Source organism: Suncus etruscus, chromosome 1 (assembly GCF_024139225.1).
Source record: "Suncus etruscus isolate mSunEtr1 chromosome 1, mSunEtr1.pri.cur, whole genome shotgun sequence".
Classification (NCBI taxonomy): domain Eukaryota; kingdom Metazoa; phylum Chordata; class Mammalia; order Eulipotyphla; family Soricidae; genus Suncus; species Suncus etruscus.
The window spans coordinates 24676120-24698299 of record NC_064848.1 but is presented as its reverse complement, the minus strand read 5'-3'; the positions used below and the strand labels follow the sequence as shown (position 1 = coordinate 24698299).

Sequence of the window (22180 nt, the reverse complement as noted above, 5' to 3'; positions counted from 1 at the left end):
ATTTGAACCAACCACCTTTGGTCCTAGATCAGCTGCTTGCAAGGCAAATGTCGCTGTGCTATCTCTCCAGGCCCAGGGGAAATCATTTTTAATAGTATACGTATATCGGGGCCGGAGAGATAGCATGGAGGTAAGGCGTTTGCCTCTCATGCAGAAGGTCAGCGGTTCGAATCCCAGCATCTTATATGGTCCCCCATGCCTTCCAGGAGCAATTTCTGAGCATGGAGTTTCCCGAGCACTGCCGGGTGTGACCCAAAAAACACACACACAAAGGCAAAACAAAATAGTATACGTATATCAAAACATCACACTGTGGATTTAAATATACACATTTCTAATAACACCTCAGTAAGCTTAGGAGAATGCAAGTACTCCACTCTTGCTACAGAAATTTGGAGACAATGAAAAGTCATTTGACCCAGCAATTTGTCTTTTTGAATAAACATCAAGGGCCCAAAAATATAAGGTAGAGAGGCCAGAATGATGGCACAATGGGTAGGGCGTTTGCTTTGCATGTGGCCAACCTGGATTCAATCCCTGGCATCCCACATGGTCCCCTGAGCTTTCAGGAGTAATCTCTGGGCATAGCAGGGTGTGGCCCCAAACAAACAAAAAAATAAACAAATAACCAATGTAGAAAAGCTGAACTCTTATGATCACTGCAGTACTATTCACAATAGCCACAATCTGGAAACAACCCAAGTACACAAGAATGAATAGAAAAAAATGAAGGGGCCAGAGAGGTGGCGCTAGAGGTAAGGCATCTGCCTTGCAAGGCTTAGCCTAGGATAGACTGTGGTTCGATCCCCAGTATCTCATATGATCCCCCCAAGCCAGGAATGATTTTTGAGCACATAGCCAGGAGTAACCCCTGAGCGTCAAGCAGGTGTGGCCCAAAAAAGACCAAACAAACAAAATATTAAAAAAAATATTAGGGGCCGGAGAGATAGCATAGAGGTAAGGCGTTTGCCTTTCATGCAGGTCAGTGGTTCAAAGCCCGGCATCCCATATGGTCCCCCAAGTCTGCCAGGAGCTATTTCTGAGCATAGAGCCAGAAGTAACCACTGAGTGCTGCCACGTGTGACCCAAAAACAAAGAAAAAAAAAGAAAGAAAGAATTTTGGGGGCAGAGAGATAGCATGGAAGTAGGGTGTTTGCCTTTCATGCAGAAAGAGGGTAGTTCAAATCCCGGCATCCCATATGGTCCCCTGTGCCTGCCAGGGGTGATTTCTGAGCATAGTGCCAGGAGTAACCCTTGAGCGCTGCCAGGTGTGACCCAAAAACTAAAAAAAAAAAAAAAGAAAAGATGAATAGAGGGGCCGGAGAAATAGCATGTAGGTAGGGTGTTTGTCTTCCATGCAGAAGGACGATGGTTCAAATCCCAGTATCCCATATGGTCCCCTGAGCCTGCCAGGAGTGATTTCTGAGCTTAGAGCTAGGAGTAACCCCTGAGCGCTGCTGGGTGTGACCCAAAAACCAAAAAAAAAAAAAAAAAAAAAAAGATGAATAGAAAAAGAAACTGTGGTATAGTATGTCTGGTATAAACTATGAAATTACTTGACCTTAAGAAAAATAAAATCGGGCCGGGTGGTGGCGCTAGAGGTAAGGTGCCTGCCTTGCCTGCGCTAGCCTAGGACGGACCATGATTCGATCCCCCGGTGTCCCATATGGTCCCCCTCGCCAGGAGCGACTTCTGAGCGCATAGCCAGAAGTAACCCCTGAGCGTCACCGGGTGTGACCCAAAAACCAAAAAGAAAAATAAAATCGGGCCCGGAGAGATAGCACAGCAGTGTTTGCCTTTCAAGCAGCCGATCCAGGACCTAAGGTGGTTGGTTCAAATCCCGGTGTCCCATATGGTCCCCCGTGCCTGCCAGGAGCTGTTTCTGAGCAGACAGCCAGGAGTAAGCCCTGAGCACTGCTGGGTGTGGCCCAAAAACCAATAAAAAAAAAGAAAAAGAAAATCATGCAATTTTCTGATATGTAGACGGTTCTGGAGAGTATCGTACTGAGTGAAGAGAAACTGACTTAGAATGATCTCTTTTATATGCATTATATGAGGCTACAGAGCAGGGAAACATGCCCAAATGTAAAAGAAACAAAGAATATAAGAACTGGGACTCAATAAGAAGTGCTCCATGTGTGTATGTTTGTATATGTGTGTGTGTGCGTGTGTGAGTGTGTAAGACAGGGAAGAGAAAACTATGACTCTGATGATGGTGGAGGCAAATGGTCCACCAGGAAGAGGAAGGGATTATAAAAGGTGGTAGTGTTAGCATGAAACTCTACCAATAACAGTATTGTAAACTTAGCACCAAAAATCATTAAAAAGTGTCTGTCAGAGCTGGTCTAATAGTATAGCAGTTAAGGTATTTGCCTTCTAAGTGACAGTCTAGGTTTAATCTCTGGAATCGCATATGGTCCCCTGAGCCAACAAGAAGTGATTTCCTGAATGCAGAGCCAGGAGTAAGCCACCCAGAAGTGATTATCACAGAGGTAGGCTGGTGGATAGGAGGGAAACTGGGGGTAGTGGTGGAGGGACGTGAACATTGGTGACTCAACTTTGTGTTGGAACATTGTATTTCTGAAACATAATTATGAATAATTTTGTAATCCAAGATGACTAACTAAAAATAATTTTAAGTCAAAATGTGTAGGAAGTTAGCTCAAAGGGCAAAATAGAGCCCCAGCATATGGGTTCCTAATACCTCTAGATTTAGACTCAATCATGACTAGCATGAGCAGCATCTCACTGTCAGGCTGAAGTGTTGATCAAGGTTGGCGGAGTATATGTTCCCTTGGAATTTCTCGAGAGGCCCCCAATAAAATAAATACATAAAAAGCATTATTTCCAAAGATGGCTGCTAGACAGGTCTGTACTATTCTCCCTAGACCCTTCATAAGAGGGCTCTTATAAGAGGAAAAAGTGAAGACCAGAGATACAGCCTAACTTTGAACCCCAGCACCACCCAGAAAAAAAAAAATGGATAAAGGAAGTGTAATTGGTGGCTATCATCAGATTAGCTCCCCTCCCCCAGGCAAGCACTTATTGGTCTCCCCAGAGACACTGCATGCTTAAAACCAAGATACACTCACAGGTCATAGGAGAACTTCCTCTCCAGGTTGGTCTGGTTCTTCTGAAATTGGAGGACATCCTGCTGCAGTTTGCCATAATTCTTCTGCAGGGTTTTTAACTCGTCTAAGCCAGGAGAAGGACATAAAGTGCACAGGTCACCGCATGGCCATCAGGAGAGCAGCAGGTACAGCAAAATTCAGAAGAGGGACACAGGTCATATCTCACAAAGGAAGTAATCAGCCTACAGCCATGAGCAGCCCTGGACATAAGCAACTCTACAGAAAGTCCTATAACTGTTTCCAACTAAATCTCCCTATTGACATCCATCCAGGAAGACACCCTTTTTCTGTTCACTTGATTCTCCCTCAGTCTTCAAAGCCTGGAGCTGTGCACAAAGCCTCTCAGAGCTGATAGATTTTTCATCTGTGAAATACTGGATTGAGAGCCCTGAGTCAATAGCAGGATCCTGTTGTGGAAGTAGAATCTGGAATTTATATATAAAGTTAGGAAAAGCTTGCTTATAATATATCAGTAAATGGAAAAGGCTTCTTAGCAATAACTTGTCAAACTTTTGCTGAACTCTTGTTCAAGTTAAACTTTTGCTGAACTCTTGCTAAAGTTCTGATATTTGTCCAAACCCCTATCATAAGATGTGTGATGTGCCAACAGAATGTTCCTGACACAGAATGGTTTTCCCTTATCATAAGATGTATGATGTGCCAACAAAATATTCCTGACACAAGATGGTCCCACCCCAATCAGCCGACCATCAAATATCTGGCAGGATGACAGCAAAGTGAGAACGTACGATAACAAAGTTGCTTCACAGCCCCCCAGAACCCTGAGCTGTATTAGGAGAAGAAAGTTAAATTGAACTCTTGATTGGACATTGCATACCCCCCCCCCCCCCCCGTATCCCTATGAGCCCAAACCCTATAAAAATTCTCTTGCTTTGCTGTTCGGGGCTCTGGTCCTCTGTCAGTTGGCAGACCCGAAGCCCTGACTGCAGGTCAATAAACCTGTCCTTGCTAATTGCATTCTTGGAGTTGTCGTGGTCTCTAATTGAGTGTCGGACCAGAATGGACTCTTTCACTGTGAGATCATGGTCCTTCTGACTTTGTTTTCTTCCTGTGTCCTACTGGCTTGTCCCCTAGCCTCATACTGTGGCCACAACCCCCCATCAAATATATGGTTTTCTTTCACCTGTCTCTTTTGGAATATTCTGAGGTCCTGTATGAGAACATATGAGTCCCAGTTGAGAAAAGCTGGTCTAAGCGTCAATGCATTTGACCTATCATCTGGAACTATGTACTGAAAGGTAAACTTTATTATGACATAAATCATACAATAATTTTTTGGGTTTTTTTGGGGGGTCACACCCGGCAGCGCTCAGGGGTTATTCCTGGCTCTACACTCAGAAATCACTCCTAGCAGGCTTGGGGGACCATATGGGATGCCTGGATTTGAACTTGGTCTGTCCTGTGTTGACCACATACAAGGCAAACGCCTTACCGCTGTGCCATCTCTCCAGCCCCAAATTACACAATAATAATTTTAAGGGGCAGGAGTGGTTACACAAGGGGTAAGGCATCTGCCTTGCCTGCGATAGCCTAGGATGGACCATGGTTCGATTCCCCAGTGTCCCATATGGTTCCCCAAGCCAGGAGTGATTTCTGAGTGCATAGCCAGGAGTAACCCCTGAGCATCACCAGGTTCAAATTATAATTTGAGCCACCCAGAAGTTCTCAGGAATTACTACTGGCAGGGGACCACATGGGATGCTTGGGATCAAAACCATGTTGGCTACATGTAAGAGAAGCATCCTATTCTCTGCACTATCTCTCCAGTTCCTATATATAGTTATTTGTAACATACTCAGTAATATATTTAAAAGAAACTCTTTAAAGCAAAAAAGGATAAGATGATTTAATCACTCATTAAGGTGAGTAACTAAAGATGAGTCCTTTACACATACTACAATAATTACACTAGGGTAAAAACTCTGTCATACAGACAGAGAGGGTTTCCTATAAAAAACCCCAAGTCTGAAAGAAAGGAATGGAATGAAACTGACCTTGAAGGGTTCTGATCAGCCTCTCACTGGTGGTGATATTATTTATTAAAGCTGCCTGCAAAGAAAAGACACAAAATAAAACAATTGCATTTTTCTTTTTTTTTTTCTTTTTTTTTTTGGGGGGGGGTGCTCAGGGGTTACTCCTGGCTGTCTGCTCAGAAATAGCTCCTGGCAGGCACGGGGGACCATATGGGACACAGGGATTTGAACCAACCACCTTTGGTCCTGGATCGGCTGCTTGCAAGGCAAATGCCGCTGTGCTATCTCTCCGGGCCCAACAATTACATTTTGTTTAGAAGAGCCCATACCATATCCAAGTGGAGGGAAAGGATGAACTCCTTCTGGCCAGCTGTGGGAGAGACCCAGATGCTCTATGTGACATACATGGCCAGAAACGGAACAAACTTGAAGATCTGCTTTCCAGCCTGTAACCAAAGGAAAGAGTCAGCAGCCAGGGATGGATAAGCAACCAGGCTCTTTGAGAGTCCTATGACAATCATCTCCAGGCAAAGTCACACTATATATATTCCAAGCTAAGAGAAAAGAGAACAATAACAATAGAGAAGCCAGCCTCTTCATTCCTTGTAAGCTTCTGTTTTTCTTTCCTGTGTTCCTGAAGTCTATGAACAAAATGCAAAGTTCTCATATGGTTGTCCACCTGGGATGGCAAAGCCAGTAGCTGAGGAGGGGGAAGTAGCTCAGGCAATGATAATTATGAAAAACTGTCAGGATAAGGAGCATCATTAGGGGCCGGAGAGATAGCATTGAGGTAAGGCATTTGCCTTGCATACAGAAGGACGGTGGTTCAAATCCCGGCATCCCATATAGTCCCCTGAGCCTGCCAGGAGTGATTTCTGAGTGTAGAGCCAGGAGTAGCCCCTGAGCGCTGCCGGGTATGACCCAAAAACAAAAAAAAAAAAAGGAAAGAAAGAAAGAAAAGGAAAGGAAAGGAAAGGAAAGGAAAGGAAAGGAAAGGAAAGGAAAGGAAAGGAAAGGAAAGGAAAGGAAAGGAAAGGAAAGGAAAGGAAAGGAAAGGAAAGGAAAGGAAAGGAAAGAAAGAAAGAAAGAAAGAAAGAAAGAAAGAAAGAAAGAAAGAAAGAAAGAAAGAAAGAAAAGAGCACCATTAACAGAGAAACTTCTTTAGATACTCCATGAGAATGCTCTGTCCTCAAACTAGTCTCTACACAGTTCAGGAGCTGTGATCTTCTCCATAGCAAACAGGCCAATGTCAAATCCTGAACCCAGCAGGCCTGTTGTGGACAGGAAGCTTCTCCTCACCACTTGTCCAACTAGACCCTGAGATGTAAGGAAAAGCACCCAGTGCTATAAGCAAACAAAAACCTGAAAGGGGGGAATAGAATATTAGAAATATGTCTGAGGCAGCATTCAACCACTGGATCACATCCCAGTCCAGTCATTAAGGTTCACATACACTGCCCTACTTGACATGATGCCTACTGGGGATACTTTAGTGAATGAGGCCGGCTGCATCACTCTCTTCTCTACCTGTAGACAAATGATCATTTCAAGATGCAATCAATATAAAATATGAATGGATGAATTTACTTTTTGTTTTCATGCAAAGCCTTTGGAATCTCTCACATTTTTTACTGATAGCACAATATAAGTGCAACATTTCCAGTACTCCAAGGTACAACTGTCCCCAAGGTTTAGAAGAAAGGGCAGAGAGTATTCTAGCAGCAATGAAATGCCAACTAACTGTTTGACCTCAGGTATTTCCAGAAACACCATCCACACCAGCAACAAAATGAGCAGCATTAGCTACCCCAACACCAAGCCTATGGCCCCTGTGCACCTATGTTCACAGCTGAGTTATGAACGTATTGTGACAGGGACTGGCATCTCCACATCACTTATCAGAAACATATACACAGAAATGTGTATATGTTTGTGTTAGGGTATTGATTTAAACTCCATATTTGTGCAATAATGAGACCTGAGAATCTGCGTATCCTTCAGCCCCTTAAGAACCTGATATCTGGGGCCTGCGAGGTGGCGCTAGAGGTAAGGTGCCTGCCTTGCAAGCCTTGCTAGCCAAGGAAAGGACCACGGTTCAATCCCCCGGCGTCCCATATGGTCCCCCCAAGCCAGGGGCAATTTCTGAGCGCGTAGCCAGGAGTAACCCCTGAGCATCAAACGGGTGTGGCCCAAAAAACAAAAAAGAACCTGATATCTATACTCACAGACACAGCGTCTGAAAAGAATATGACATCTCACTAGTGAGATGAGTGAGAAACATCATCTGTGTGACCACAATTAGTTAAAATAAAAACATAAGGGTTGGCCTTAACTCAACATAACTGCAAAGAAGTGAGGAAAGTATGAACACACAGAAAGGAAAGGTCTTCTGAGCACAAGGCTGGGCTTGGTGATGCATCTACAAGCCAAGTAATGGCAAAGATCATGAGCTACTGGAGATGTCAGTGGAAACAAGAGGGTACTTTTCTAGAGGCAGGAGTAATTTGCTGCACTCCACAGCATCTGGTCTTTGGACTTTGAGCCTTCAGATTTATGAAAGAACACATTCTCATATTTTAGGCCACCTAGCCTATGCATACAAAATACTAGTCTCCTCTCTCCCCACTTCCCTCCCTTCTCTCTTCCCCTCTCCTCACCTTCCCTTTCCCTCTACTCCTCTCTGACCCTTTTTTCTCTCCTCTTCTGATCTCCTACCCTACACTCCTTTCATCCCTCTCTCTTTTCTCCTCTCTTCCTCATTCTGTTTATCTCTCTTTCTTTTCTTGGGTCTAATAATTGAGAGGACCATCCTTTCATTTACCCAAAACAAGAACTACTTGAGTGCATTTTCACACCTATGAGGTATGTAAGATGATGAGGCATAAAGCTCAGAAGAAACCAGATAAGAATAGAGAGGTGGGGCCAGGGATGAGCACCTGCTTTACATGAGCAAGGCTACGAGTTTCATCTCTGGAGCAACCCATATGTACAAGTACAGTAGTCGTGGCACGTCTACCTGGGACCCACCCCACAACCATAATGGAGTGTGTGGTCTCTGCATATTGCAGCCAGGTGTGTTCAAGCACTACAGCCATGTGTGGGTCCTGGCAAGTGTGTGAGCACCCAACTAAGAGTATAGCCCCCCATAAGCATGTATGCAAGCACAGCAACTAAAGTACATATGTGCCCAACACAACAACAAAAATAAGCTATATTTTTTTTATTTTTTTTATTTTTTATATTTTTTTATAATTTTTTATAAAGATAAAGCCAAATGTCCAGGAAAGTGAAAAATTAACGATAACATTAGAAACACCTGATGAGCAATGTGGCAACAGCTTGAGGTGTATGTAACCCATAATCCTACAATTCACCTTTTTTTTTTTTTTTTTTTGGTTTTTGTGTCACACCTGGCAACACTCAGGGATTACTCCTGGCTCTGTGCTCAGAAATCACCCCCTGGTAGGCTCAGGGGATCATAGAGGATGCTGGGATTCAAACCACTGTTGGTTCTGCGTCAGCCACTTGCAAGGCAAATGCCCTACTGCTATGCTATCTCTCCAACCCCTACAATTCAACTTTTAGGTTATTCCTAGTTCAAACTCCTTAAATCATGACCCACATGACAAATCTTTTAAGTCAGGGCTTCACACACTAAACAAAATGGCAGGAACCAAAAACAGAGACAAACTGCTTGAAACAGAAAAAGAGAAACAAAACCTCTTATTTAAGGGGGAGGAGGGCAAATTTTCTGTAATAAAACTCGACAAGTGAAAAAAAATTAAATAATGTATGCAAGGTGTTAAATGAAAAGAACTATCAATTTATATTTTTGTGATATAATCGTTATCCACTGGACACAGAAAAATCCTCTATCCAATAAACTTATAATTCAGAATTGAATGAGGAATAAGAAGTCTCAGACAAAATGCTATTAATAGCTGAAGTCATTTTTTTTAAGTGAAATCAGCTCTTGGAAGATGCTGTGCTATCTTTCCGGACCCTCAATAACTTTTCTATATGGAAATGGACTGGTATCCTCCAACTTCATAAATTAGCACAGAGTGGGCAGATGGATCAGGTAAAAAATCTAGCTTTCTGTTTATAAAAGACACACTTAAAAATCTCCTGAGAAGCACGGGTTCAGAGAGAAAGGCTGGAAAATAATCATATAGGCTAATGGCAGACTAATACGCAGAGACAGCCAGCCATATTTGTATCAAATAAAATTCAAGTTAAGAAAATAATAAGTGAACTTAGTCTTATGCTAAGTTCCTCCCTCACATGGGGAATTCCTTTTCTTTCTCCACTACTTTCCAATAAACTTTTCTACCTTCAAAAAAAAATGGGAGCTACATGCTTCTTAAGAAATAAACAGATGGCTGGGGCCGGGCGGTGGCGCTAAAGGTAAGGTAAGGTGCCTGCCTTGCCTGTGCTAGCCTTGGATGGACCGCGATTCGATCCCCCGGTGTCCCATATGGTCCCCCAAGCCAGGAGCAACTTCTGAGCACATAGCCAGGAGTAACCCCTGAGCGTCACAGGGTGTGGCCCAAAAACCAAAAAAAAAAAAAAAAAAAAAAAAAAGAAATAAACAGATGGGCCCGGAGAGATAGCACAGCGGCCTTTGCCTTGCAAGCAGCCGTTCCAGGACCTAAGGTGGTTGGTTCGAATCCCGGTGTCCCATATGGTCCCCCGTGCCTGTCAGGAGATATTTCTGAGCAGACAGCCAGGAGTAACCCCTGAGCACTGCCGGGTGTGGCCCAAAAACCAAAAAAAAAAAAAAAAAAGAAAGAAAGAAACAGATGGGCCCAGAGAGACAGCACAGCAGTGTTTGCCTTGCAAGCAGCCGATCCAGGACCTAAGGTGGTTCGAATCCCAGTGTCCCACATGGTCCCCCGTGCCTGCCAGGAGCTATTTCTGAGCAGACAGCCAGGAGTAACCCCTGAGCACCTCCGGGTGCAGCCCAAAAACCAAAAACAAAAACAAACAAACAAACAAACAAAAGAAATAAACAGATGGAGGGGCTGGTGAGGTGGCGCTAGAGGTAAGGTGTCTGCCTTGCAAACACAAGCCAAGGAAGGACCAAGGTTCGATCCCCCAGCGTCCCATATGATCCCCACAAGCCAAGGACAATTTCTGAGTGCTTAGCCAGGAGTAACCCCTGAGCAACAAATGGGTGTGGCCCCAAAAACCAAAAAAAAAAAAAAAAAAAAAAGAAAAGAAAAGAAAAAAGAAATAAACAGATGTACCCGGAGAGATAGCACGGCGGCGTTTGCCTTGCAAGCAGCCGATTCAGGACCAAAGGTGGTTGGTTCGAATCCCGGTGTCCCCTATGGTCCCCCGTGCCTGCCAGGAGCTATTTCTGAGCAGACAGTCAGGAGTAACCCCTGAGCACCGCGGGATGTGACCCAAACACCAAAAAAAAAAAAAAAGAAAATAAATAAACAGATAAGGGACCGGAGAGATAGCATGGAGGTATCTCTTGCATGCAGAAGGTCATTGGTTCGAATTCCGGCATCCCATATGGTCCCCCAAGCATGCTAGGAGTGATTTCTGAGTGTGGAGCCAGGAGTAATCCCTGAGTGCTGCTGGGTATGACCCCCCCCCAAAAAAAAAAAACAAAAATAAAAACAGAAACAAAAAATAAACAGATTGGTGGGCCGGAGTGATCGCACAGCAGTAGGGCGTTTGCCTTGCACATGGCTGACTCAGGACGGACCTGGGTTCGATCCTTGGCATCCATATGGTCCCCCAAGCCAGGAGCAATTTCTGAGCACATAGCCAGGAGTTACTGCTGGGTGTGCCCCCCCCCCCCAAAAAAAAGAAACAGATTGGGGCTAAAGCGATAGCACAGCGGTAGGGCATTTGTCTTGCGCGCAGCTGACCCAAGACAGACCTCGGTTCGATACTTGGCATCCCATATGGTATTCCAAGCCGGGAGCGATTTCTGAGCACATAGCCAGGAGTAATCCCTGAGTGTCACTGGGTGTGGCCCAAAAACCAAAAAAAAAAGAAAAGAAAAGGAAAGGAAAGGAAAGGGGGGGAGGGGGAGGGGAGGGGAGGGGAGGGGAGGGGGAGGGAAGGGAGGGGGAGGGAGGGGGAGGGGAGGGGAGGGGGAGGGGAGGGGGAGGGAAGGGAGGGGGAGGGGGGGGGAGGGAAGGGGAGGGGAGGGGGAGGGGAGGGGAGGGGAGGGGGAGGGAAGGGAGGGGGAGGGGAGGGGAGGGGGAGGGAAGGGAGGGGGAGGGGAGGGGAGGGGAGGGAGGGAGGGGAGGGGAGGGGGAGGGGAGGGGAGGGGGAGGGGAGGGGGAGGGAAGGGAGGGGGAGGGGAGGGGAGGGAAGGGAGGGGGAGGGGGAGGGGGAGGGAAGGGAGGGGGAGGGGAGGGGAGGGGGAGGGAAGGGAGGGGGAGTGCTAGGTCATACTAAGACCAAACCTGCCTTGAGATTATGGGTCGTAGGATCTAGCCATCTCCACATCTCCAAACAAAGGAGGCATTTCACAGAGAAGTATCTGCATTAGTAAAACAAAATCCTTCTTGGTAGTGAATGATAGTGGGCTTGTGCACTGATAAAGGTAGGGATGACCATTCTGGCTTTTCCCTAAAGGTGCTTGAAAAAAAAGATGGAATTGAACTCTGATTTTTCTCTATACAGATATATCTATGATAAAAAGAGTCTAATTGGGCCCAGAGTGATAGCACAGCGGCGTTTGCCTTGCAAGCAGCCGATCCGGACCTAAGGTGGTTGGTTCGAATTCCGGTATCCCATATGGTCCCCCGTGCCTGCCAGGAGCTATTTCTGAGCAGACAGCCAGGAGTAACCCCTGAGCACCGCCGGGTGTGGCCCAAAAAAAAAAAAAAAAAAAAAGAGTCTAATTATTCAATGAATGGTGCTGAAAGTTAGAGTGGATATGGCCTCTCTCAAAATACCCTATTATATGTAATATTTTCAGATCATGGTTTCAATTATGCTAGGAAGCATGAATAAAGGGGAATTGCTATCATTTACATCTACATACATTTTAATAAGCAGGGAAGTACAGTCCTGCAAGCATAGGAAAAACTTATAAACATATGTAAAGTTTAAATATATTCATTAGTAAGAAGTGACTTTTTTTATTTTGTAGAGGGTTCTATTTTTTTCAAACTTAAAAAAATACACTGGGGGTGAAAGAGATAGTTTAAAGTGGCAAAGTTCATACTTGCCCTAGTGGGCAGCACTGAATTCCATCTCCAGCACCACATGTGCCCCCACCCAACAAGCCATGTGACTTTGGTATCTCCAATCCATCAGGTCTGAGCCATACTCCTATACATGAACCTTTAGGCTTGCACTGCAAGTATTCAGAACCCTGAGCATCTCTGGGAAACCATGCATCCCAAAAATAGTATTCTTGGGCTCCCTGCTTTCTTTCCATATTCTCTCGTGATTGAGGGCATAAATGTTATCCTATATATATTCTATATATGTTATATATAAGCATCAAGCACAGGTCTAACACAGAGTAGGCACATGTCTGTAGAAAGAAAGAAGTTAATGCTAAGAGCCAGTGCTCCCTTTTATCACCATTGTAGATTTGACAGCCCACCAAGGGACTCATGAGAAGATCTGAATACCCAAAGATTTGATCAAAAGGCCACCTCCACCAGGGAGAATGTGACAATATACAAATTGTTATGCAGAGCAAAATTCAGTGGAAAGCAAAGTAGGCCTTGCCTTTTCATCCTGGTATAACTTGTTGACACTCTCCATCTGAAAATTGTGACTGGACTGGATTTTGTCGAGTTGCTCCCGTTGCTTCTCCAGCTCTCCCTGGAATTCATTTTTCTTCAGCTCCACAGCTCCTCTCTCTGCAGCAGCCCTGCGGACTCTGCCTTCTAGCTCCATAATTCGAGTCTGCAAAAAAAACAGTGTCAGACTAAACCACAACCATCTGGGAAAACAGATCCCAACCTCCTTCAGCAAAGTTAACACTGGGGCACACCACTCTATGAAGCTGTACAGATCATTTATTCACAATCTTTTAAGACAATTGTGTAGAAACTATGTACCATAGGTTGTTTTGTTTTCCCAGAGAAAGGCTAAAGAAGTCATTGGTTTGAGCTTCTGAGTCTCCCCTCAAGCATAATGGAAATATAAATTATAAATTATAATACATAATAAATATATGAAAATATATGAAAACATATATATAAAATAAATATATGCATATATAAATTATGCATAATGGAAATATCAGGACCCCCTCGCCAGGGATTCACTGAGGTTTATGTGAAGGAAGTAAAATGGTGTGAGCTGGTGCTTAGATACATAGTTTTTAAATTTCTCACTGACATTTGAAATTAATTTATGAGGCAGAATTTGAAAAGACAGATTTAGTTCCCTCACTCTGGACAGGAAGCCCATACATGTACAGAGATCAATGACTCTAGACGAAGTTCAGACACAGGAACTGCACCATAACCTATCAAGCATGACAATAAGAAAGTACTCAGGTGGGTGCATGGCGAGATTCTAAGGGACTCACACACTCTGGTGTTACATATCCCAGATCTAAAGAAAGCTGAGGGTCACAGAGACAGAACAGCAGGTAGCACTCCTGCCTTGCAAATGGTCAAACAGGGTTCAATCCTCACACTTCATTTGGTGCTCCAAGTACTACTTGAGTGTAGAGCAAGCAAGGAATAAGCTCTGAGCTCTCAGATCAGAAAAAAAGAAGAAAAAGGATTGGTTAAGGAAGTTGAAAGGAATTCAACATCTATGTCAGAGGTTTACAAGTCTGGACATCCAATATAGGATCTAGAAGGTAATCTCTTTTCCAGGTAAAGGTGAAAAAAAATCATAAAATAAAACATAATGTCAAGTAAAAATAAAACAAATGTATTTCTACTTTGATACAAAATTATCTCCTCTTTGATTATAACAATGTAACTTATAAAAAAATAGGAAAGTCAAAGGAAAACAATGTGCTGTATGAATCAAATGTGAATAAATTATTCTACTTGCTATCTTTTTTTTTTTTTTTTTTGGTTTTTGGGTCACACCAGGCAGTGCTCAGGGGTTATTCCTGGCTCCAGGCTCAGAAATTGCTCCTGGCAGGCACGGGGGACCATATGGGACGCCAGGATTCGAACCGATGACCTCCTGCATGAAAGGCAAACGCTTTACCTCCATGCTATCTCTCCGGCCCCTCTACTTGCTATCTTTATAGTTGTAATAATATTGTTCTATAATAGCCAATAGAAAGCAAAGAAAACAAGAAAGGGTAAAATTCCAGAACCCCTATACTATAGTTAGCCTCGCTGTAACTCACTTTGCCCATCTATAAGTTGAGGAAAATGAAGTTCCAACTTAGTAGCAAAGATTTTTTGTAAAAGAAAAAAAAATTACTTTGGTATATGTTAAAATAGTCCTTCAAATATGAGTAAAATGGCTGCAAAAACTTTATTCAGGACTATTGCAACAGTGTCACTACTACTGAAGCATGGAGAGACTGTTTGGCTCAAAGTATAGCAAAGACAATGTAAGATTAGTAACCAAGGGGCTGGAGAGATAACACAGCGGTAGGACATTTGCCTTGCAACTAGCTGATCCAGGACTGGCATTAGTTCGAATCCCGGCATCCCATATGGTCCCCCGTGCCTGCCAGGAGCGATTTCTTAGCACAGAGCCAGGAATCAAGCCAAAAACAAACAAACAAACAAACAAAAAGATTAATAATCAAGAAAAGATATGAGTGGTAGGGGCACTCTTGCTACTGGCCTAGTAGAATAGCATGGAGGTAGGGCATTTGCCTTCCATGCAGAAGGACAATGGTTCGAATACAGACATCCCATATGGTCCCCCGAGACTGCCAGGAGTGATTTCTGAGCATATTGTCAGGAGTAACCCCCGAGCACTGCTGGGTGTGACCAAAAAAAAAAACAAAAACAACAACAAAAAAAAATAATTCTTATAATGACAGGCCAGGATATCAAGGATGAGCGCTGAGCAGCAAGAAGCAAGAGGATATAGGATGATTTAGGATACTCTGTAAAACCTTATGCAGGCCAAGCACAAAATAAGGTACCAATAAGATGAAGGACCTAAGGAAAAGCTAAGAGGTACATCAGTTTGCTTAGAGAGAAAATCTCTGTCACTGTTAGTATTGTTACCTCAGTCATGAAGGGCAACAACAAATGGGAAAGTTACGACTATTATGTTATTAAATAATCACAAAAATTTGTACCTCTAAAAATCCAAACTTATCCAAACTTATTTCCATCTCCTTTAGGTTTGGCACACCTGGCAACACTCAGGGGTTACTGCTGACTCTGCTCTCAGAAATTATTCCTGGCAGACTTGGGGAAACATATGGATGCTGGGGATCGAACCCAGGTCGATCTCATCCAAGGCAAACGTCCTACCCGCTATGCTATCTCTCCAGCCCCTCCACCTCCATTTTAGATATCCAGTGTGAACAGGGAATAGAATGGACTGTAGTGGTGTCCTTAAACAAACTGTCTTCCCAAAAGCAGTCAAGATGTCACTACTGAAAATTGCATTCACAGGGAAAGTGAGAAGGGAAGGGATGCTTACAGTCACCCTAGCAGTCACAAGGAGCCCTCACTAGCCTGAGAGCAGAGCTGGTATGTTTGCATGTGTGCATAAAGTATGTGTGCATGCGCACATGCTTGTGTGTGCATGTACCGTATTTGCCGGCGTATAAGATGACCCTTCAGCCCATGAAAAACTTCCTAAAAGTCTTAAAAGTAAATTACTTGTTAAAAGTAAGAAGGGTGCGGATCACTCGTCCCTGAAGCTGGAACAAGTTTCAGCATGCCATATACCAGCACATAATATGACTCCCGACATTTAGGAAATTTTTCATGGGTTGAAGGGTCATCTTATACACCGGCAAATATAGTATGTATTGTGTGTGTGCATATGTGTTTGATGGGGAGTGGGCAAAAGGCACTGGAGCACACACACATCACTGAGAATGGAGCTAAAGGGAAAATGAATACAAACCCCTACTCCTAACAGTACTTTAACTACTTTAAGATACACAGACGATGAAAGACCTGAAGATCCATGCTCCGAGAGCTTGCAATCCAGTAGTTGAAGCCCAAGACGATGATACAGGCCACCAAGGCAGCCAGCACAAGGGGAGGTGACTTCATGCTACGGCGTCCGTTCCCAAGTCCCATCATCTCAGAGGCCGGCCAAGAACCTGTCAGAGAGAAAAGAGAGTAAAAATCTCCCTTTGGCTATACCAATTTTTTGTAGCTACTTAACATCTTTATTTATTTGTTTTAGTACCAGTTTTTATTTGGGGGCCAAATATTCTAATAATTTCATGCATAAAATAAATGTCTACATTTAAACATACAAGTTTTCAGTTCTTACTAAAATTTTAGATAGCAGTGAAAGAACACATTTAAGCTTTATGTTTATTTTTAACACATATAAACTCAAAACTCTATCATTTAAAGTTAACTTTGTAAAGAGGCCCCAGTATTGATGAAATTATACCTCTATTTGTAAAATATCAGATAAAGGTTTTATATACAAAATACTCACAGAGGTCAACTCCACAAAACATAAAAAAAAAAACATCAAAAAATGGGGAGAGGAAAAATACAGACACCTCCCTGAGGAAGACTAACAGATAGCTCCAGACACATGAAAAACTACTCATCATCACCCATCATCAGAGAAATCCAAATCGAGACGAGATATCATCCCACACTAGTGAGAATGGAAGACATATAAATGAGAACAATCTCTGTTAGCAGGGCTGTGTTGAGAAAGGAACTCTCGTCCACTACTGGTAGAAATGCTGCCCGGACCAACTCCCTATGGAAAACAGTATGGAGGGTACTCAGTAAGTCAAAATTGAGCTGCCATATGACCCAGCAATCCCTCTTGTGGGTATTGATCCCCAGGACAGAAAAACAGCCTAATTTCTATTTTTTGTTGTTTTTGGATTTTTTTGTTTTGTTTTATTTTTTGGTCACACCCAGCGGCACTCAGGGTTACTCCTGGCTCTGCGCTAAGAAATCGCTCCTGGCAGGCTCGGAGGGTTGTGGGGGGAGGCATATGGGATGCTGGGATTTGAATCATCATCCGTCTTGGATCCTCTGTATGCAGGCAAACGCCCTACACTGTGCTATCTCTCCGGCCCATAAACAGCCTAATTTCTGACTTTAATTGGTATAGCCATGCAAGATAAAGTTTTATAGCTAATATCAACTTTATCTTTGACTCAGTTCTGCAGCTTTCTCTTTTACTTTTGTCCATTTTTTTAAATTATAATTATGTTATTTAAGCACCTTAGATACAAAATTGTTCGACTGATTTTCAGTCATAGAATATAAACCACACTTCACTAGTGCCAACAATGTCCCCAGTTTCCCTCCCAGCCCCCACCCTGCTTGCTTCTAGAGCAGGTGTTTTACTTCTCTCTTTCTCTCACTCTAGCTCTCTCTCTCCCTTTTTGACACTGTGGTTTGCACTATTGTTAATAAAGGGGTATCATGCATATCATTGTATCCCCTTTCAGCACCCAGTTTTTGTCCAGAACTTGATCAGTTCCAACTATTACTGCTATAGTGTACTTCCTTCTCTATCCTAACTCTGCTGTTCAAGGTTCTAATGTTCAAGAATTCCAGGTGTCAACATATTTCATTTTTTAAAATAGGATATTGATTAATTAATTAGTTTGGGGGGTATTGGCCACATTCAGGAGCACTCAGGGGTTACTCTTTGCTCTGTACTCAGAAATAGCTCCCACCAGGCTCAGGGGATGATATGAGATGCTAGGGATCAAATCTGGGTCAGCTGCATTACTATTTAGTATATTTACACTAAAACATTTCATCTTTCTTTCTTTTTCTTTTTTTTTTTTTTTTTTTTTTTTTTTTGGTTTTTGGGCCACACCCAGCAGCCCTCAGGGGTTACTCCTGGCTATCTGCTCAGAAATAGCTCCTGGCAGGCACGGGGGACCATATGGGACACCAGTATTCAAACCAACCACCTTAGGTCCTGGATCGGCTGCTTGCAAGGCAAACACTGCTGTGCTATCTCTCCAGCCCCTAAAACATTTCATCTACTTTTAAACAAAATATATTTTCAATTTTAGTTGAAATTTTAGTTGCTTATATTTTTAGAATTGGAAGCTAATTTTTGTCTTTAGAGCCAAACATAAATTTTGATGTTAAAACATGGGTTATTATGTATGCTTTGAATGTGGATGACATGTTAAATCCTCACCACCATGTTTCCCCAAGTATTAATGTGTGCAGCCCTGGAGTCTCCCAATATGGCCATAGTAGTCTGGGTAAACCAGTATTGAGGGCTCAGATTATGATTAGTACTAAAGTTTGTGTCATCTTAGATTAGTATGACCACTCCAGCCCTTTTTGTTTGTTCTTTTTCGGGGGAGCACACCCGGTGACGCTCAGGGGTTACTCCTGGCTATACAATCAGAAATTGCTCCCAGCTTGGGGGACCATATGGGATACCAAGGGATCAAACCATGGTCCATCCTAGACTAGTGTGGGCAAGGTAGACGCCTTACCACTTGCGCCACCACCACGGCCCCCACTCCAACCTTCTTAAGAGAGAAATAGTTTTTACCTATGGGCATTACATACAATAAATGTCTAATAGGTTTAAATATACAATGGTTGATGGAATGCCCTGACAGAATAAGGAGCATTCTTTTTGCTTTACTCCTCTTGTAGGCTCTCCGAATCTCTTCAACATAAAAAATGTCTCCATTTTTTGGAGTTTCCTTCTGTTAATAAATCTGCACTGATTTATTGTTATAAAAATTGGAAGTGGTTGAGATAACTTGGGGTCAAGAGTCAGGGTACATCAGATTAGGACTTGGTGGTTTCATTTTCATTGTGCATATGCTTGAAGATTTTTGGGCATCACTGGGTTGGTTCTATAGCTTCTGAGATTAACAGGAGCCATGCAGCCCCTCCCTCTTCCTTATGTTCTAGCATCAAATCATGCCATTATATTTGTGCGGGTCCCCGGGGCCCTGATTCCCTAAATCTTCTGACAATGACTTAATGACCTCATTGGTGATACAATGATTTTCACAAATTTGCTTTCTGCTGTGTGGCCAGTGTACCATGTATCTTTCACAGCTTGGTTAGCATCTTGTTGGAGAGTCTATGAAGCTGGCTCAGTATAAACATGGTAATATTCTACTATATTCTACTCTCATTTTTCTCATTTTCTCATTCTACTCTATATTCTACTCTCATTTTTCTGCATTTAATCCTTGACTATAAATGATGCCAGTAAGTTCAGATTCAAAGATGCAAAAGTCACTGTTGAGGTCAGATCTTGGATGAGTAGACTAGTCACAAAGAAACATCCACCAGCCATTTCGGGAGAGTAACTCCATTTTCTGGCTGCACCAATTTTGAAGCAGGCCACACAAGTGCATAAATCCAGGAGTGAAAGCAGCCCTGAAGCTCAACAGGCAAAAGAAGTGTAGTGAACACAGAGGTAGCACACTCAGGACCACTGCATGCATGAGGTGGTGTAGCTAGAACTGACTCAGACTGGCTCACAACCTCAGGCATGAAATAATCTCTCTTAAGCTTAATTGTTTATCTGTAATGTAGGATAACTTTCCTCATATATGGTATAAGAGTTAACCATCTCTGTAAATAGCAATAACAAATAGTGTTTCCACATGGCTTTAGGAATAATTTCCTTATTTCCCAAAAGTAATCTCTAACATGGCTTTTTTTTTTTTTTTTTTTTTTTGAGGGGCTGGGACCTCCCTGGTGACGATCAAAGATTACTTCTGGCTCTGTACTCAGGAATTATATCTGGCAGTCTCTGGAACCATATGGATATCAAACTGGGTTGGCTGCATGCAAGGCAAATGCCCAACCTGCTGTACTATCTTCTGTCCTGGCTTTCTTTTCTTGGGCAAAATTTCTTTTTCTTTTTCTTTTTCTTTCTTTCTTTTTTTTGTTTGCTTTTTGGGCCACACCTGGTGATGCTCAGGGATTACTCCTGGCTCTGCGCTCAGAAATCACTTCTGGCTTGGAGGACCATATAGGATACCGGGGGATCAAACCACCATCCATCCAAGGTCAGTGCGTGCAAGGCAAAATGCCCAATCGCTTGCATCACCGCTCCTGCCCCTTGGGCAGAATTTCTATTTTTTTTATTTATTTTTTTATATTTTTTTATTTTTGGGTCACACCCAGCAGCACTCAGGGGTTACTCCTGGTTCTATACTCAGAAATCGCCCCTGGCAGGCACAGGGGACCATATGGGATGCTGGGATTTGAACCACAGTCCTTCTTGCATGAAAGGCAAATGCCTTACCTCCATGCTATCTCTCCGACCCCGGGCAGAATTTCTAATGATACCCTACACTGTAGTTTCATTTTTTTTTAAATACTGCAATTTCTTTTTCCTTTTCTTTTTTTTTTTGTTTTTTTTTTGTTTTTTTTTTTTTTTTTGGGTCACACCCAGCAGAGCTCAGGAGTTACTCTTGGTTCTCTGCTCAGAAATCGCTCCTAGTAGGCTCAGGGGACCACATGGGATGCCAGGATTCGAACCATCAACCTTCTGCACGCAAGGCAAACACCTTACCTCCATGCTATCTCTCTGTCCCCAATACTGCAATTTTTTTTTTTTTTTTTTTTTTTTTTGGTTTTTGGGTCACACCTGGCGATGCTCAGGGGTTACTCCTGGCTGTCTGCTCAGAAATAGCTCCTGGCAGGCACAGGGGACCATATGGGACACCGGGATTCGAACCAACCACCTTTGGTCCTGGATCGGCTGCTTGCAAGGCAAATGCCGCTGTGCTATCTCTCCGGGCCCAACACTGCAATTTCTTAAGCAAAGTCACAAATATCCTGGAGAAGAACGGATTCCTACTAGATAGATCAATAGGGCTGCCAAAACAGATTCAGTTTTCTGCTACACTTCTGTAGAACACTAGCTTCTCTCACTCCAGAGCCTAGGTCTGTGGCACTGAAGGTCTATGATATGTACCATAGGGTCCCCAAATTACAGAAAGCACCAAGCTTCTCTAAAGAAACACCACTGGAGCTCTGAAAAAAGGCACAACTGGTTATTTTAGGTGTTCAACTTAAAACCAGATCTGACTGGAGACAAGCCCTGGGACTCAAGAAAGAATATTAACTTTTTCCTGACTTTTGCTCTAAAAAAGGGACCTTCTCAGCAAAAGAGAAGGATGTGCAATCATTTCTCTAAGAATAGGGCCATCTTTGTGCCAGATGTGTTCAGCAAGGGAGGAGCATAAGGGCTTAAGGGAGGAGAGGTATTTGGGGAACAGGATGAAAAGGAAAATAAACCATCACCATCAAGGCATATTAGTGTCACCTTGGCCACAGAGGGGTTGGCAGAGATGCTCCCAACATGTAAGGTATCTAAGTGAATCACTGGTCACTGTGGGCACCTATATGGGAATAATAAGCAGTCTGGTCAAGTCACCTAAAACAATGCACCACTATGCTTAGAAGGATGGCTGAAATCTGCTCCTTTTGGGACCTTTCCTACCAGCTTCTGGCCTTTCAAGAGGCAATGTTCATAATTTCACCATGTGTATCAGCAAGTATTGTACATACTATGGAAAAAGGAATGATCAGGAACATCAAGCTTCTACAAAACTCTACAGATTTCAGAAAATGCATCTCCACTCCTTGTCATGTGGGATTTTGATTAAAGAGTTTATTTCCAAATCATTTAAGCTTCTTTTTTTTTTTTTTTTGGTTTTTGGGCCACACCCGGCAGTGCTCAGGGGTCACTCCTGGCTGTCTGCTCAGAAATAGCTCCTGGCAGGCACGGGGGACCATATGGGACACCGGGATTAGAACCAACCACCTTTGGTCCTGGATCGGCTGCTTGCAAGGAAAACGCCACTGTGCTATCTCTCCGGGCCCATCATTTAAGCTTCTTAAATAGAAAAGTAAATATACAATTGGGAAGAAAAACAACACACAATGTAAAAGAATGTGGGGCCTGAGTGGTAGCGCAAAGGGTAAGGCATCTGCCTTGCTCGTGCTAGCC

General features: G+C 43.3%; 1 protein-coding gene across 1 annotated transcript in view; it reads right to left on the bottom strand.

Moving 5' to 3' along the window:
- Nucleotides 1–22180, bottom strand: part of GOLM1 (golgi membrane protein 1) — a 61463-nt gene that overhangs the window by 22218 nt on the left and 17065 nt on the right. The window contains exons 2-5 of the mRNA XM_049784388.1: nt 16186–16334; nt 12839–13018; nt 5147–5201; nt 3093–3195 (exon numbers count right to left, since the gene is read on the bottom strand). Coding sequence (XP_049640345.1) covers nt 3093–3195; nt 5147–5201; nt 12839–13018; nt 16186–16314 — 467 coding nt within the window. The 5' untranslated portion in view covers nt 16315–16334. The remainder of the gene's footprint in view (nt 1–3092; nt 3196–5146; nt 5202–12838; nt 13019–16185; nt 16335–22180) is intronic.